Below are 19,826 nucleotides of genomic sequence, written 5' to 3' on the forward strand. Positions count from 1 at the left end.
GGATGACGAAACTGAAGAAGGTAAGAATATTGGCCTCTAATTGGGGGGAGAGACATAGTATGAATAGTTATATTCAAAACAATGACTACACTTACATTTTTCCTGTATCTGCCTTCCGACACCCGTATACTTCACCAAACCCTCCCCTGCCAATGATTCGATGAACACTGAAGTCATTCATTGTTAACTGAAATATAAATATTGATTACTTAGTAAACAGACTGATAAAGTATATTATTTTATTGACACATGCCACTATAACTATATAAAATAGAAGAGAGACGTACTTGTATGTTAAGCTCTAAATTTTTCCACTGGCAAAACCTTGTATATTTTTCACTGAGGACAAAAATATAATATATATATATATATAGCCTGTATATAATAATTTAATTTTCCAAAATAAGAAAATTTTTAAAAAATAAGGCAGATGTGAAAAATATGATAAAAATTCATGTACAAGGTCAATGATAATTTCAAACATATATTTATCTAATTACAAAACATGCTTTAACACAAAAGAATACCAAAAAGGCAGTATGTCAAGTAAAAATTTTAATTTATTATAAGTTATTAACCTTATGTGAATACAAAAATATTTTATATCATAACTTTTTATTTTAATAAATGACCTAATGTTTTTTGCATTATTTCTATATAATGCAATAAAGTGATAAAACTATACAAAAAAACTATAATAATTTTATAAAAGTCGCATTTATAGGTATATTATCTTATGTGGCCTCCTTTATCACTGCCTAATTTAAATGTGGCCTCTCATGGTAGAAAGGTTCTTCACCTCTTGTATAGCGGAATTTTCATACCATCAGTCAAATTGGCCTTTAAAAATTTACATCAATGTCAGTTAGTCACCAAACAAAGTACTGCAATTTTAGCCACCTAGCAACTACTGGACTTTCCTTTTTACTGTACTCAGGGAGGCTGAATGTAATTTATACTGAATTAAATTTAAATATATCAATATGCACATCAGTATGAATTTACATTCAGATAGCAATTTAACTTTACGTTTAATATTGCAGATTCGTGAGCTGACGTGATCATAATCTGAATATGCCAAATCAGAAAATACAATGTGCAACCAGAAGTGATGCGGAAAATTCAACAAATATAAAATTGAAAAGCTTAATTTTCTTACAAGGACATACAGGTTTTATTTCCTTCAGTATCAGAAATACTGCATTTTTTTCAAAAAAAATGGAGCTTCATGACAATCTTGCATTCAGCGAGTCATCCTGCTAATTACAGTTACTGACTTGAGTCCCTTATTCATTAGGCTGATAATTTCTAGAGTATTTCATTCATCTTTGTTTCAATAAACTATCTCAAAAAACAATTGCATTATAACTCCTAAATGTCAAGTGAAATCTTCAAAAAATTGTGACATAATTTTTTTTATTACAAAATTTTTTATTGCAAAAACTTTTATAGTATTTACAGGAAAAATATTTATAAGAAAATTAATTTGGTAGAGTTTATTCACAAAGAACAATATGCTCTACTTTACAATGAATATTCATTTGTGGAAATAAAACAATGAAGAAAGTAAGCATAATTCGCAGTAGCATTAGCTAAATGATTTTTATTTAATGATGGAATGACAATTCATTAGGAACTGCAATTATTGCTTTGTAACAAAACAATGAAGAAAATGTAAGGAAATTCAGAAATTCACTGCAGAACTGATGTGCTATTTTGGGAGGATGGCAAGAGTAGAACTTTGTCCTTGATAAGGAGCATCTGCCACATATGTTAGCAACCTCTTGTGACAGCCAAATATGAACTTTCAGTTTGGGTTAAAGTTTGACCCAAGAACTATTCATGCATTCTCAAATCTTTCTATAAGGAGTGAATACTCCAAGGTATTACGACTCTCATTATGCAGATCATCTCTAAATTTTGAATTAAAATATTTTGTGTTAAGAAGTGGGAGATGTGCCTGATCCCATTCTTTAAAATTAACGATAATAGATTTCATTGGATTTTAAACTTTCTTGGCTGTATTCTGGCCAAGTTGGGATAAAAATCACCAAAAATTTATGAGCCCAGAAGAAGCTTCAAATCGTGTCAAACTGATGGCAAATTTTGACAATGTCACATACTACAATTTTACTAAAAATTGGAATCTCGAAGAAAAGCTATCAGTGTGAGCAAAACAATCAGCTTAAGGCACCCAGTATGAAAGTCCAAAGGGATCCTTCCCATTATTTTTTAAAACTATCAGCTGTACTCTTCCAGACAACTGGACAATAGGTGGCAGGTGTCCTGAAAATTATGTGAGAATGTAAATGCTTTACCTTCCCTGAAATGTTATTTCTCAGACAGAGAAGAAACTCCTAAAAATTGAATTTCAGCAGAAACAGATCTAGCATAACTCAAGCCCAGTTCCAGTATCAAACCTAGCCCACCGGCCATCGCGTGCAAATTAAAATTGGCCACTCTTTTTTACAGAAATATAATATATTTGATAATTATTTCATCGCCCACGTGCTGTGCACCATCCATCTTGCACCCCCTCCCCGTTAGGATCGGCCCTGCCGAGTTCAATAGTTCTAGACTATGTTATAATGCAATACAGAGATTATTAATTTTCAGAATATTTCAACTCTTTCATATATTCTTTATTTTAATCATTATTAGAACCTTTTCTTCGCCCCGGCTGCTCTCCTTCAAAATTAGGGGCGGAACTGAGCAAAGTCGTACTGTTACCTGTATGGTGCTCAAAGCTCTAGCCGACTACAGGCGCAATCTTGCTCTCCTTGCCATGATGAATTTCGTGGGCTTGTTCTTATGTCACTGTCAAGCAAGTGAGGTAACTCAAAGCAACAGAACTCTTTCTAATTACGCGATTTTAAATGTTCAAATGAAAAGGAACGCCATGCACACCACATATTATATCTAAATTTTAAAATGTTTAATTTTAGAAAAAAAAAAAAAAAAAAAATCTTGCATATTGAGACAAGCCATGCATGAAGCAAGAAGTTGAGTTGCAACTGGGGCAGAAAAATTTCTTTAAAGATAACAACAAGTCTGATGGAATGCTATTTTCATAACTGCCAATTAATTTGTAGTTAAATTCATAATCAAAGATTTACAACTCTTATTGCGTACTTCTAATTTTCATACGCAACTGAAATTTAAAAATATTTTTAATTTTTACACAAATAAAATTATGTAACACGTTCAACTTCTACACAAAATGTTCATAATTTTTTCCCAGTAAATCAGTGGAATTTTTCTTTTTAGTCAACACTTTAAGAAAGAAAACATATACATACATCTATTGAAAACATATTATACATACACACATAAATTATAAGATTTAGTATACTGACCTTTCAATAAACTTACTAAATATGTCACCTCTTAATAAACTAAATATTTCTTCTATGTATGGCTTTAAAAAAAAATAATACATATTAAAGCCTGAGCAACACAAGAGACAGTATGCAAAAATTAAATTTAAAAAAAAAAAAAAAAAAATTATTTTAGATATTCTGTTAGTAAGAATATTATAAAACATGACTGTGTTACCTGAAATAAATTAACTGGAACTTCATTTTTCATCAAATACTTTTGTACATGGCTTACAGCTTCTTTGGAATAATCCTATGTTTTAAAAATAATCATGTGTTAAACATTTTTCATGAAAAATACTTAAATAAATAAAATATAAGGCACAAAAAAATATCTTTCAGAAATCATATTAACAAAAAAAATACAATTACCATGTCCAGCAAATCAGCTTTTTTCAAACTTCATTGATGCATAAAGTCACTCAACTTCTGATATTAATTTAGTAAGGTTCAGTGAGGCAAACCAGAAATTTCATTTAAGGATGAAAGAATGGAAATTCGAAGAAAACGCAGTGTCTGTATCCGGAGAACATATCCAAACTGAAGAAATCTGAACTATCCTTAAAGTCATGATAGATATAACATGATCCTAACTGAAGAAATCTGAACCTAACTCCACTTCCTACTCCTTAAAGTTCCTACTCCCTAAATCTACTGTAAAGCATGAATATAATTTACGAGTCATAATAGTTGAACCTTGTTTGAAATGTTATTCTTGCATTAAAACCTATCTGCATAAAGGCAAGCATGCTGTAGTTATTTCCTGTGTTCGCGAAGTTATCAAATACGATCGGCTTTTTAAATTAGTATATAATGAAACACTTAAAAAAAAAGGGGGGAAAGAAAAATAACAGGCAGATGGAAAAAAGTTAAAGATAAGAGGATTGGCAGACAATCATGGTACCGAAATCAACAAACGAGAGTTTACATAAAAGAATATAAAGAATGTTGAAAATATTTCTTTCCTTCTTGTCCCTCAATAATAACAGCAATGAAATACGTATCTTTATTTAACCTCTTCCGACGATAGAGCTTTCATAAAAATGTTTATTCTCTCGGATAAAAATTACTTGGCATCCTGTTAATGAACATTAGTTCTTCTAATGGCACCCGCTACCTCCGAGGCATACTGTACGGAAAGTCGACATACATCTTTTTCCAAATGAAGAAAACGCGAAAAGATTAAAAATTAACTAAAAAAGATATTAAATTAAAAAAGAAAGGAACTAAAGCAATTCATGAAGCCCGTCAAAGAAGACGACACTGACTATTTCATAAAAATCCAATCAAGTACTTTGCCGATGCCAAAATGGTAAACTACGAAAACTCAAGATTAATAAAGAAGATGGCAGAATACTTGTTTACGATTAATGAATGTTTTTCATCAAATATTACTACCCCATTAACTCCTAAAATTCACTGTCACACATAATTTATTGAAAAAAAAAAAAAAAAAAAAGTTCACTAAAAAAGAAGAAAGGGGAAAAAAAAAAAAAAAAAAAGAATAGGAAGACTTTTCACTGAAATTTAAATGGAAAATGTCACGTTTGCATTAATCCTGCATACTAAAAACGAACAAAAATTATTTTTAAAAATACGTTTAAAATCAGGTTATTGCATTATTTCCTTCCCTTCCTTCAACCTATTAAAAAAGTATTAAACTACGCGCTCAAAGTAATTTGATTTTCAAACACTGCTCTTCAAAAAGGACACAGATGTAGTCTTATTATCAAGAAGAATAAAGGATCTTTAACCAACTTTACGTAGTTAACTACTTCTAATCTAAGCACATTCCCCTTCCCACCCACCCCAAGAAAACCTCTCAAAAATTGTCCCCCTTTTTTATTATTTTTTTTATTTATTTATCCCCCCCCCAAAAAAAATTACAACAAAATAATACAGACAAAATATAGATGAAAAATTTCTCACTGGCCCAAAATAAGAGAAAGACAAAATAAGGAAGAAATACTAAGAGAAAAATATAAAAAATTCCTTTACTCCTTAATGCCTTTAATATTTTTTTAAACACGCCATAGTCTATTCCTTTAAAATAGGCACTTCAAGACCGCTGTCAGCCATCCGCATTTGCGAACATAACGTGTGTCGTCATCATTGCATAGTACTTATTTTCTTCACTTCATCTGAGATTACAATTTAAGACAGCCTTTAGTCGGGCGCTTTTAATGAAACACGCTAAACGCAAAATGAAGGGAAGACAGCGGGGAAAAGACTATACTCAAATCATCTGCTGCACCTGTCCGTTCCCATAATTATGAGGAAAGTCGAGCGGCGGAAAATAACCTTACAGTTCCTATTTTAATGTATGAGTAGCAAACTTACTTTGCATATACTGACATTTCATATGCATTGGACCTTGAAATTTATGTACATTATTATTTCAATTCAGTACGATATATTTTAAAAGAAGACACAAAAATCCTGTGAGAAAACACAAGAGTTCCATTTGATGTGGAAAATTTCTGATATTTTTTACGTGAAAATGGACGCAAACTATTTCGTTAACAATTGGTTTAAGCACAATCAAATTTATAGCATTATCAATCAAAAATTGCGCCCAGTATCTTTTAATTCCTATAATGTCGTTAAAATTCACGTGAAGAGATGCAGAAATGGAAACCTTCGTCATGCGAGTTCCCCCTCCCTTTTTTTAAAGCAGCATTTTCGAAAAAAAAAAAAGTGAACTTCTTCCATATGATCACATGATCTAACTTCTTCATAAAAAAACATGTTTTAATTTACATTAGAAGACATATAAAAAGGAGGGCTGCCTGCTTCGCTAACAAAATTTACACAAGTATATGTTAGAACTTCCATAGTCATTGCTGTCACTATCAGAATCAATTATTTCGAATGCGTTCAAATTAAACATACAAACTGTTTATATAAAATTTAAAGTTGTAACATTTGTGTATGATGATAAATCAATAAAACTTTGAACAAAACACGTTGAAACGAAACAGGAAACAGTGAGGAAATATACAATACCCAAATGATATCATGTGTTTCGTACCAAATAAATTAAATAAAAATACAAACAGAAAAATTTTTTTACGATTAATTAACATTATCTATGAATGAAAAGCAAAGTCGAATAAACGAAATGTGATAATAGAAAACGCAAGGTATCAAAATTTATGGAATGCAGGCAAATCCACATTCTTCAAAAGTATTGTCTCTATGACATGATGGCAAAACCACTAAATGATTAAGATCAGGTCCTTACCTAGGAGGATGACACACAAAAACTTTGAAACAAGTGAAGCGGTTTTTAGAAAACAACGAATAAAACATGACAAGATTCGTTCTACTCGAATTTAGCGACGCGGAAACAAAGAACACCATATTTTTTCACTCGACGGGCGTGAGTAATATTACCTTAGAAATGCACTTATAGTTAGTTTAAGAGTTATAGCAAAGAAGAACAGAAAATCGTAGTGTTTGGATTATGAATGCTTAAATGCTATTATAAATTACTGAAGTATAACATAACAGCTGAAGTTCGTTTTAAAATTCTTCTGAACTGAAAATAAACAGTCTATGAGAATGTATAAAAGACTTACGACCGTACATAGAAAAAACTGTGTACTTCAATAAATGTAGCTATGTACACTGGCCATCAAAACTAAAAGATAATGATAGAAATAAAACACAACTGAATGAAAAATTATTAATTGAAATGTGTACAAAAGCATTTTTTAACATTAATCACGATGTTAGGCAGTTGATTATTCTTAAAATATTGACACTGAAACCAAATTTATGGAAAATGGAAAACGATGGAAAAAAGTCACCCCTTGCGGAAATATTTTTTATTTACTATGGTGTATGGAAATCAAGATATGCAAATCTAACATCTTGATTTCATACACTTTACCAAAACGTTGATCAAGTCTTGTGGATAAGGCATTTCCTCACAGAAGCGCAATCGGGTTCAAGACGGGTGAATTGAGATGGCCAGTCCATTCGAGTAATATCTTATCCTATGTTTGCAAGTATTATGATACCACATATGCTCGATGATGCCCAGCGTTGTCATCGATTAGCAAAAACTCTGGACCTAAAGCATCCCTAAACAGTCTAGCTTGAGTTCCAATACCTCATCCACATATCTCTGAGTTGTTACACAGCCTCCTTGAAAGATATACAGTTCGGTGCGGCCATTTGTCATAATTCATTCTCAAACTATTAAACCTCTCCAGATTATATGTGGACTCGCCAGTAAACAATGCTCGGGCCTAGTCATCTTAGCTCCATTGAACGTAACGACGGCACCAGTTTAAACGGGCCGGTTTTGGAAATTGAATTGAGTTAGAAACAAATCATTGGTTTTCTTGCATACAGTCCAACCTCGTTAAGCCTTCGCCCAGCAGCAGAATGGCTAATTCGAGTTCCTGTGGCAGGCTGAAGGTCTAAAACCTAATCTTTTGTAGTCGCTTCGCAAATCTTCCGAGCCCACAACGACAAAATCGGTTTTCTGATGCAGTTTTTACACTTGATTGCTCTTGGCCAGGCTGTCTATGCAGTGATCCAGACCTTAAAAAGGGCTCCAAACTCTTGATATGATACTTTGAGGAATCTTCAAATATTGGGTGACCTTCATTTGGGTTTGACATCCTTCGATTCTACCAATTATCTGCCACTTTTGACCTTCACTTAAATGATGCTGTTCGATTATTCGCAATTTACCACCCCCCCCCAAACCAAATTTCATGAAATTTACACAGCGGACAGATTCAAATATACTGGTTAAGGATAAATTAAGGAAAAATCACAAAAATAGCGATAACTCCGTCAAAAATAAGCCAAACCGTGTAAAATTTGAATATGTTGCCAAGTAAGAGTAGCTGAGTAAAACTCCAATATGCAAATTAGTGGCGCTGCACTAGGAATACGTCATCTGCGAGGAGCATAAAAGTCCATGTTTGAGATCAAGCCCACATATTTCACTGTGATAGTGACATCAGAAATCTCAGAGAGCCAATTCGTAACAATGATCTCCAGGCATCATCTGCCTGCAGAACTACGACAGAAAGCCATTGGGAGACTAGAGGCAGGACAAAGTCAAACAGAAGTGGCCAGATGGCTAAATGTGAGTCCTTCTGTAGTTCATAGACTTTGGAGGCAATTTCAAATCACAGATTCGGCACCTAGGAGGTTCAGCCAAGGACGGCCAACTGCTACGACGAGCGCCGAGGACCGATATTTGGTATTATGTGCACTCAGGAATAGAACCGCTACTCCGACTCTTCTTAGATTCTCCCTTGCTGCAGCCACCGGAATGTTGGTGTCAACGTCAACTGTGCGTAGAAGCTTCACGAAGGTGGTCTGTATGCGAGGCGAACAACCATTTGCGTGCTGCTCAAGTCACGCCATAGGAGGGTCCGTTTGCAGTGAGCACGACAACATGTCCACTGGACGCCTGAGCAATGGAGGGCTATTCTCTTTACGGCTGAGTCCAGGTTTAGTCTAGAACGCGATAGTAGGCATTATTTGATATGGAGAGAACCTGGGACCCGTTATCATCCGTCAAACATACGTGAAAGAGATGCATACGGAAGAGGCAGTGTCTGTGTTTGGAGTGGCATCTCTTTGGGTGGACGCACAGACCTACATGTTTTTCCAAGGGGAACCGTGAATGCTCATGTTTATAGAGATGACATCCTTGATGCTTATGTGCGCCCATATGCTGGGGCAATAGGTGATGCTTTCCTGTTACAGGACGAGAATGCAAGACCACACAGGGCTCGCATCGTATATGATTATCTTCAACAGGAAACAGTTATGCGCATGGAGTGGCCAGCTCGATCCCCGGACAAATCGAGCACGTTCGGGATGCTTTAGGGAGACGTTTAGCTGCTCTCAATCCGCCCCTTTATACTTGCAACTGCTTGCAAGAGCAATGGCTCTCGCTTCCTATGGAACTGATAGACCGCATAATTGAAAGCATCACACATCGCTGAATGTGCTGTATTGCTTCTAGAGGCGATTATATTCCATGTTAAAGGTACTTTTACTATAGCAAACTGACATCTTCGATTTGTTCATTTTGTACATGTGCTATTTCTATACTACCATAATTGTCTGGTAATGTCTTTTTATGTTATTTGATACCTTACTATGTATGGTATATTGTGGGTAAGTTTCATAAAATTCTACATGTAACTTTTCCAGTAATCGTGATTTTTGTGATTTTTCCTTAATTTATGATAACCAGTGTATTTTAATCGTGCTTACACACAATAAGAACTTCATATTTTATGCTTGAATGGTTTATCTAGCCATCCGGGTTAAAGTACATATTACATCATCATCCTAACCGCCTTTGAATTACACAATCAGAGTACATAAAGTTAATGACGGCCAGCTTACCTCATATACCTTTTTACACTGAGTTGCCAGATCCAATAAGTGAAAACAATACAAAAACATTACATTGGCTTTACTTCATTTCGGATTAACAGATGCCTTGAGCCATAACTATTGAATATTGTTCATGTCAGAAACCACTTTACAGACCGGAATTCCAACATGCATTCATTGCGCATCACATTATCAATCACCGAATTTGCAATGAGCAGATGCGTGAATTTTATTCAAAACAATCTCCAAATAACACTTCTTTAATTCAACGAATCAATATCTGAAATGTAAGAATCACCATCTGAAATTCGTTATGTCTAGATTTAATACGACAAAAAAACAGAATTACTATCAACCTAAAAGGAAAGAGATAACTTCATAGATAGACTTTCTAAAGGAAACTGGCAGCTACACAATGGGAAAACAACGAACACAAACCACAGCAAGCCCTTTGTAAGGATATAAACACAAGTCGACTTTTCGTATTCAGCAGTCTTAAACACTCGGTTATTGCGGGGTTTGTTTTTGCTCTACTGAAGTGGAATTCACTTCGAATCACACATTTACCTAGAAATAGAAATTGAGAACAGAGCATTAAAAATTATAATACATTTAATTAATTTTGCCTTTTTGTTCTATCAATATCAGGATTTTTATAATGAAATAATTCAAAGTTCGGTATTCAGTGGAATAAGCACCTTCATAATTATGACGAGTACTTTTGAATATATTGACATAAAGAATTTTAGAATGAATACCTTTTCATTTGAACGTTCCTAATACTTTTATATCATAGTTTACTCAAATTCTCAAGAAAATCTCTTCCCCAAAATTTAATTGCTAGAAAAATTAGCTAGAGCAAAATAACTGCCCAAACTTAATGAGATTTGGATTACCAATCCATAAGTATGATCAACTTGAGTCAAAAGTACTATTCTACTCCCCAGTTTATCAAATATGCAGTACTTCATGGTGTTATATACATCATGGAGTTTTACAACAAAAATTTCAGTTTACTCTAAAACAAAATTGTACATCAGTTCACTATCTCACCCTCATAAATTATGGGCAAGTTTCCGTTGGAAAGCCCTCTGTTCATGTGAGTATTGCAAGCAACGTATAAAATCTAAGATAATGGCTCAATTGGTTACAGCCGAAAACATCGCGGACGAAAACGTCGCAGAGAAAACAACGCCAGGCGAAAACGTCATGGCACAAAACATCGTGGGAGAAAATAGAGCAAAGAGAAAACACCGCAATTCTAAAACACCGTGGTACAAAATATCGTCGTCGAAAATAAAGCGGTTCAAAAACTTCGCAGTTTAACAACATCTTCGTCGAAAATATCGTGGTAAGAAATAAAATATCATCAAATCATCGCATGTCGGTAACATCGCACATATGCGTTTTTCAGGTTTTAAAAGTTGTAAGTGCATTTTCGAATAATGATTTGTGAGCGCAAGATAGAAAGAAGGATAACTTTTAATTTCATATTTTTTTATTAACTAATAAAAAAAACAACACAAGAAATTTAAACAAAAAAGAAATAATTTTCACTATAAGAGTATCAGATGAACAAAAGTGAAGAAAATAATCTCATAATTAACTTGGCAATTTTTTTATAGATAAGGGCACGCAGTTATTTATATTGCTTTATCTAAACTTTTTTAGATTATTCTTTTCAGCAAAAAAGAAGTAAAAAGTATCCTTCTTTCCATCTTGCACTCACAAACCATTATGCGAGTATCCTTTTACAGTTATTAAAGCTTGAAAAACGCATGTCTGCGATGTTATCATCATGCGATGATTTGTAGGTACTTTATTTTTTACCACGATATTTTCGACGACGATGTTTTTAAACTGCAACTTTTTTTAACCACTTTATTTTCGAGGACGATATTTTGTACTGCGATGTTTTCTCTTTGCTTTATTTTCTGCAACGCTGTTATGTGCCACGACGTTTTCGGCGGAAACCGGCTGAATCACCCGTCCGCTCCCACTAGAAGTTAAGTAATTGCTCTATGTTAAGTAATTGCTGCTTAGATCTATGACTTATCGTTGTAGAATGTGTAAAAGTTTTTCTGCACCTACTTTTTGCATGTGGCAACAAGCCTAGTAGCTGATAGAATATTGTGTTTGAGACAGTCATGTAGAAATGTAGAATGGCTCGCTTATTTTCTATTACTTATTTCGCATCACTCATTTCATATTTATAATTACAGTAATTAAATTAAAGGAAATACACTCCTTACAGTTTATGTTTTATATTTAAGTTAATAAGAACTACACTGAATTTTTTTAACTGAACAACTTTCTGCCAGATCAAAAACATTACTACTTTACTAACTCAAATTAATGCTGTTTATTTCGCTTGAAAAGCTCTTTCAGATTCAGACGTTATGAAACAGCAACAGAAATATCATTAAGTGATGTTAATTCAAATAAAAGTGTTCCATATTTTTTCCTTCCGGTTGAATTTGATCATTGCGCTGGATGAGAAATTTTAATAATAAGATTTTTATCTTTAAGCATTTTTACTACTGTGTATATAAATTTCTTTTTATCCAAATTACATTTCTGTACTTATATTGCCAATCATTAAAAGCATAAAACGAGAACGTTCAAGAACTCCTAAAGCCATATTTATTATCCAAATAACTTACGTACAAAGGTTACTGGCAATACCTGCTGTTACGCAGTATAGTAGAAATAAAACGGGACTTTGTAAGTGTACATATATCAGCCCATTTCCCGACTACTGCCTATGTTTCCAAAGACCAAGTCTAGGGCCTTCTTACGTTAAGGGTCCTAAATCATACTAAAATTTCATATAATCCTGTTTTATCCTCATAAAAACAAGGAAATTTAACAGTAGAAGCTCCTGAAAGTATGGTAGGCTTAGAGCGCCATAAATACCTTTAACGGTCCCTATCAAGCGTTTCCGAGAAGTTGTCAAAGTTCATTGTACTGTAGCTGAAGATGGCCTGCAGTGAAACAATCACTGTGCAACAAAGGACAACACATGCGCAACAGATGACAGATCCTTTGAACACGTTGCATAAAGAAAAAATAGGAAAGGTTTGTTTAAATTATTCTACATCACAAGCCAAACGCGGTCGTGCATTTTCCTCTTAATACCTTGGGTCACACACTCACTAAACGTAAAGGATGACAGTTTCATGCCACATAAATATAACAGTGACTGTTCCGTATAGCGAGTAACAAGCGTAAATATGATTGAAATCTAATGGCATCCTTTATCTTAAAACGTCAGATGCAGGAACCAGAATGCATGATTCTGTCTTTCTCCATTAATGCCAGACACTATCTGACTCCATTAACGCCAAAAAGCAGGTCTAATTGTCAAAAGATGATGTTATTTTATTCAACCTCCCTCCACAGTTTTAATCAAGGCTAAACAAAGGAGGGATATCAGTCAATGAAGGTTGCAATTGCAGAGGACTTTGACGAGACAGTTTCTCTCAAAATTTCAAAGATGCATTCATTTTATACGTAGGAAAGACCATGAAAATGCTAATGCCAGCAGTCCGTTCAATAAGAAGTGAGCCCAAGTCTAACCGCCAAGGTAATATAAATAGCTACCTTGCAAAAATTTCCCGGCACTGCAGAAGAAGTGGATCTATCTACATGGTTGTTTACATCATACGTTGATTCTTCAGTTAGAATTTTCTTTTACATTAGTACGATTTATAATAACCATATGCACAAGATGCCTGTCTTCTCATTTGATAATGTGATGACGTTGTTGAGATCTTTCCGATCATTGATTATGTTTCTAAGCGACCCATCAATTTCCATTTATATCACTGCAACCACATTCTGTTCAACATGAATACCTTTTTCTTTTTCCAAACGACTAATTCGCAGTCTCGATATGTTGCGACTCCCCCAAAATCAAAACAGAGAACCTACTGCTATTGCTGCTGTGTTCTTGAACAAAGAATTACATCAGACATCTTTAGAACATAACGTAGCATACCATGAAACTAGGCTAGCACTTCTGCAGTACTATTGATGACTGAGGTATCGCTGAGCCTAGCTAATGTTAGAAGGGACACTTATCAAGGGCCCACGAGAGCTCAGAGCCAGGAGTAATATAAGCCACCCTCGAACGCCCCCCCCCAGAAAGCTGGGGTACAACAGTACCAGTCGTTTTAATGAAACTGGAATTTTGTTATGTTAATCATTTGTATATAGTTTAATCACAGATTTATTAGTTTGAAATATTTGTTATTTTGCACATATATCTATACCCTGTTCTAAAGGATTTTTTTTTTTTAATTTTATGATATATTTGGTTGTTTTTACCATATATTTTTTGAATGCCAGCATATTGACGGATGTCTGATTTGAGTTCCTTTGCTAGATTGTAAGTTTGTTTACTTTTAGGATTATTTTTTTCATCAACACGTGTGCATTGTTAAGAGTGATCCGACTCTTTTTTGCAGAGTTTATTTCCCAGTTTATCATTTAAGGAAGTTTATCATTAAGGCCCATGGGAACTTAATAATTTCAATTGTTGGGTTAGTAACTGAATCTTTAGTAAATTTGCTTTTTCATTTCATGCTATACCAATGTGGGCTCTGACTTATTTCATTTGATTTAGAATTTTATTTGAGGATTGACACTGCTTAGATTCAGGATGGGTTTTTCCCATAGGGTTTTTGCTGTGAATATACTGCCCAACATTGAAAATGCAACACCAAGAAGGAGTGGCCCGAATGTGATGAAACTCGGCAGAGAAAGACAGCAACGAACAATAAGTGATCTTTATTTCAAAATGATATGCATAATGCAGACCGAGAACGTCGGCTAACTAGGTTGTAGGACCACCTTGGACGGCGATGCACGGAACAACACGTCTAGGGACTCGGGCCACTCCTTCTTGGTGTATTTTAAAGTGCTTGTAAGATTAACTGGCTGCTTGCTTTCTTAAAATCATTTCAAAGTGTCTTTTTATTGATTATTGTATTCAATGTATTTCTTAATTTATGGTTACAAGCTCAGCTTGCAATAAACTACTGTTTTCTTCCAGTTTTTCTTGCAATGTTTCTGAGCCAATGCTATTGACCTTTTAAAAATAATGCAGCAACTAAGTTTTCCTTTTTTGAACAGTGTATATTATTGGATAGGTACAAATTTGTTTGTGCATTATATTTCACAAATAATTGCATTAGGATCTAATGCACTTGGTTTTCTATATGGCAATTCACGGATTTCGTACTTTCCTGGGGTTATTGTGTGAATATATATTATAAATGGCTTTCGGAGCTGAAAAACTATGCATTTTGTTGCTTCCTCTACAACTTGTATACAGAGTGAAGGAGTTCCTGCATGTATGTATAAAGCTTGATTAGAAGTCTTTCTATATGCCCTTGTAACTTGCAAAACAAAATGGCTTTAAATGATAAATGGAATTCTCGCTCTCCTTTCGTTCAACTCTAATGGCCATATTGTTGTCCTATAGTTAAAACTACTAGTGATTACTGTTCTACAGAGCTTTTGAACATGTGGTTTCAGTTATTTCCTTTCGCCCTGCATCATTCTGAAATCTAATACTATTTTAGAAATTTTTAGCTTTAGTTCTCGTAGAAGGAATGCCTTTTCAAATTTACTGCCTATGGTAAGGTCTAGAAAATTTGATCTCTTAGGTTATTTTTACTCTTTTCCCTTTTATGAATTTCGGCTGTTTATTAATCTTTTGTCCTGGTCTAAGAATGATTATTGCTTTGTATTTTTCCTGCGAGATAATTAACTTTAGGTTTTGGCACCTTGTATGGAAAATTTCAAGGGTTTCATTAACATTTTGCTGTAAAATTTCTTTGGAGTGTCCACTCACAAACAGAGATGTGTTACCTACAAATATAAGAATAAATTTTTGTATGTAATGGGAAAGTATATTTCAGAATTCCATTAAATGCCATTGCCCAGAAATTTGTACTGAGGCATGGCCCTTATGGTCAGCTTAAGAATTTTATGCTGTCTACAAATGTTTTGATTTATGAAACTTTTCTTTTTTTAAGACAATATATATATATTGGGCAGCCAGCTTTTGCTATTGCTTTCGTAACTCCATGCCACCATAGGGCATCAAATGCGCATTTCGCGTCCAGATTTATGATTGCGCTTTGTTTATTTTCCATTTTACTGCTCTTGACTCGCTTGATTATGGCAACTCTTATGTTGGTAGTGCTACAATTTCGTTGAAGCCATGCTTCTTTGTTGCTATGAAATTTGTCTTTGTTAATTGATGCCTTTTCTTCCAGCTATTAAACGTTCTAGAATGTTTTTTACGGTAGGCAGAAGATTAATTGGATTATAGGATATATACTTCAAGATCTTTGCCTTTTTTTGCAAAGAGGCCTGTTTTCAGTCAGGTCTGAAATGTGTTTGTTTCCTGGTAGTATTTATTATATAATATTAGGAGAATTTTTTTCATTTGTGTTACGAGTTATCTTAATGGCAATATTGTTAATAGTAACCGGTCCTGAGCCTTTGTTTTATTGAGCTAATTTTATACATTATAATTCTTTGAAGGTAAATGAAACATCACTGAGTGGGATGGGCAAAATTTGATTACATCTAATCCTTTTATGTTCCATTTCATCTTTTGCTAGTAAATGTTTGAGGAAGATGGCATCAAGGATTTTGTTAATGAAATTTTTCGTTTTATTTTATTGTGTATTGGCATTTATGATCGTACTCCTTTTCTGATCTGCAATCGTGGTTCGATTGAACACTTCCTTGGATGCTATTTTATAAGTATTATCAGTGCAGAACTTCTGCCATGTTTTGCTTCTTCCGCCAAGTTGACTTCAATGATTTTGTTTTTGTATATCCGCCGCTGAGAAACATATGCCACCCATGCGTTTGTTCTTTCTGCTTTTCTCGTCTTTGATTTCATTTCCCATCTCAGAGCTTTCGTTTTATTACACATTCAAAAATGATTTTATAAAATGTATCTTTTCCTTATTATTCTTCATTACAGCACATATCTCTTCCTCTTACCCACCCCTTTTACAAGATTTTTAAATGCCAAAGTTTTCTGATAAATAATTTTATTCCAGAAAGCTTTGCAGTGCTTTAATTATATGCCTCTTTCAAAAAGAAAAAGATTCTGACTTCCCTGGCCACAACAAAAGATTAACGATGTTGTTTTCTTTTAACCGCTTAAAAAATATTTCAGCAAGTGAAGCGATAAATTACATTTCAGAAAGATAACTAAGCAAAATCTGTTATTTAAGAATTACTTAATGCATTATCATAAAAAATTCGAAGTGGAGAACTCCCATTATTATCTCTCCCTTTCTTAATGTAAAAATCAATGATCTCGCTTTATCATGCATACGACGAAAATGATATAATCCGTAATGGACATGCAGAATGGAAAATTTTCCAATTAACTATAATTACGACAAAGAACTTTAAATTTTATGGTTTATAATTGGTTACGGTGAGAAAGAGACGAATTGATCTCTGTTACAAGCTTCACACTATTTACCACGGGAGTGCATTTATGTATTATATGCTTTAAAATTCAATGTAGATTTTTAGTGTATCGGATTCCTCAATTACAAGATGAATTTGCTAATAGCATTAAGAACTGGGGGCCTAGTTCACTGTTTTTGAAGTCAGAGATAAGATTTTAAATTCTGTAATTCTTGAATTCTTCGTTTTTGATTTATAAAATGATAAATAATTTTCTTTCGTTTCAGAAATTGAATTTATATATTTCTTATATACTTAAACTCACATATATTTATTCAAGAACAGAGTTTCTTTTACCTCATACTGTGTTGCTCGGATTTGCAAACCTCTAACACAAATCCAATACTCATATAAATTTCCAGTTATGCCGTTACCAATGCGTAAGTGGTAATCTGCAATGTATTATTTATGAAAGATGAGATCTCCTAAGTTAATCTCAAGAAAAGACTGCTATTACACATAATGATAAAAATCTCTCACAGTAAGACTTTTTTCCCCCTGTAATACTGAATATTGCATCTAATTTGGCCTTAGTAGTAATTAAATTTTTCTTACGTGTAACCATACTTATAAATTTAAAGTATGTTAAAATGCAACGTTTATTGAGCAGTTAAGTAAACTTACCAACATGAGAAGGTAAAACATATTCACTTTACATAAATCTTCAAAATGCATAATACTCATTGCGCATCAGTGGTTTGAAGATTCAATGGTAATCCAACTTTCAATAGTGTGGTGGTTCATAGTATTACATAAAATTTCAATTAAGGAAATCAATAAAATATAAATTTATTTAATTAAATATAATAATATCACAATCTCAGAAATCTCACATCATCATTGCATCACATCTTCCATCAACTATCTGAACACACTCAATGGCGCTGTCAGCGTCCTCTAGCTTTACGTGGGTCTTACCATTCTCCCGTTTAAACTCCCACAGAGTTTACATTTCAATTTTCAGATAAAATTTAAAGTCAATAAAATTATACTAAACTAATACGCGGGTCTTATCACTGATAATATGCTGTAGAGTCATTTGATTATTTTGAAGCAAGAGAGGTGAAAATTGTGCAGTGTCCTGGCCGCAACTCGAACCCTGAACCTCTCGAATACATGTCGAGTATACTTCCAATCGCAACACGAAGGCATGCGGAAAGGAAGGAGAAAATACCTTATATACTCCTCATTTTAAAGGGCAACTAGGGATTACGGGAACCCAATCGCCAAAGCCAGGTGGTAATGAATTATCGTCCAACATCTTTTAAGTTCGGGCGCCACTATAGAGCCATTAGGTTATTTTGAAGCATGAAAGGTGAAAAATGTGCAATGCCCTTGTCGGGACTCGAACACGCACGCATCGAGTATGTTTCCAATTACATCACGAAGGCATGCGGAAAGGAGGAAGAAAATACCTTATAATGTACCATTTTTTTAAAACTCGCTTTGACAAAATGGGATATACAGTTCTTGAAAAACCGTTAATAATAGATGTTTGTCCTTTATTTTCCTTACCGCGACAGTTTTCCATATCTTTGAAAACCTCGTAAATTTTCGCGTTAACACAGAATCCCGTGCAACTACATTTTCCCAAAATTTAATCTTCAAAATTCATTTTAAAACAGAATACTCTTTAAGCATTCATACTATATTTTGGATTCCTAAAATCTTCCGATTACATAAGAAACATTAAAAATATTACAAAGGTCGGAAAAAGTAAATCTTTGCATAACAGTCACAAAAGAGAAAAAAAGTTCCACAGTAAGTCTTTTGCGCGAGGATGAGATTAAAGCCTAAAATATATCTTTTGATATTCAAATAGCTCATAAGTCAGAACAACGGCCTAGTCTGTGTTAACAAGTATCACTAGGGTATATGATGGCTTAGTCACGAGTACACAAAAGTTATCAGAAATTGGGAAAAACAACAATTTTTTTTTTAAATGTTAATTAAAAAAAGTAAAATATTCAGAAAGTTTAAATTTCTCACAAAACAAAAAGGAAATTAATTGCGAGCATAACCGTTATGGCCGTTGCTGACCAAAATGTGCAGAAAAACAAAGCATTTGGGTCCTCCAAAGTTACTCATATTTCTCGATTTCTTACACATCATACGTAGCCAATTTATAAGTTCTTAAAGGAGAGGTTACGAATACTCACAACCTCCTAAAGCGTGCACGAACGAAAAAAGGTTGGGAATCGCTAATTTAGAAGTTTATGCGATGCTTTAAATGGGAAAGCAAATAATATCAATGCAGCAGGAAAGCATTAAATCAGATATCAGCCGACTTGGGTCAATACTGATTCTAAGAAAAACTGAATGAATATTTTTAAATAACATAGATAAAAACTCAAATTTCACGCAAAGCTACAATTTAAGGCTTCATAAAGATTCAAAATTAAGATTACAAAATTATGTGAAAATATCACTGCTTTAATTTATAGATGAAAACTTTTTTTATGGCTACATTCAAATGCTGGCTTGTACTTGAAATCACTCAGAAATCAAGCGTCGAAGTACCTAACTACTAAACATATAAAAGGCATGCACAAAATGTGC

General features: G+C 33.8%; 1 protein-coding gene across 4 annotated transcripts in view; it reads right to left on the reverse strand.

The window, feature by feature from the left end:
* Nucleotides 1-19,826, reverse strand: part of Gprk1 (G protein-coupled receptor kinase 1) — a 368,709-nt gene that overhangs the window by 73,656 nt on the left and 275,227 nt on the right. For all 4 annotated transcript variants that reach the window (XM_085822051.1, XM_085822049.1, XM_085822052.1 and 1 more), the window contains 4 exons: nucleotides 3,556-3,630; nucleotides 3,357-3,418; nucleotides 288-339; nucleotides 96-187 (listed from right to left, as the gene is read on the reverse strand). In XM_085822051.1, coding sequence (XP_085678177.1) covers nucleotides 96-187; nucleotides 288-339; nucleotides 3,357-3,418; nucleotides 3,556-3,630 — 281 coding nt within the window. The remainder of the gene's footprint in view (nucleotides 1-95; nucleotides 188-287; nucleotides 340-3,356; nucleotides 3,419-3,555; nucleotides 3,631-19,826) is intronic.

The sequence above is a fragment of the Stegodyphus dumicola genome, chromosome 8 (assembly GCF_044657685.1).
Source record: "Stegodyphus dumicola isolate Sdum_Otavi_A_Nest chromosome 8, ASM4465768v1".
In the NCBI taxonomy this organism is placed as follows: domain Eukaryota; kingdom Metazoa; phylum Arthropoda; class Arachnida; order Araneae; family Eresidae; genus Stegodyphus; species Stegodyphus dumicola.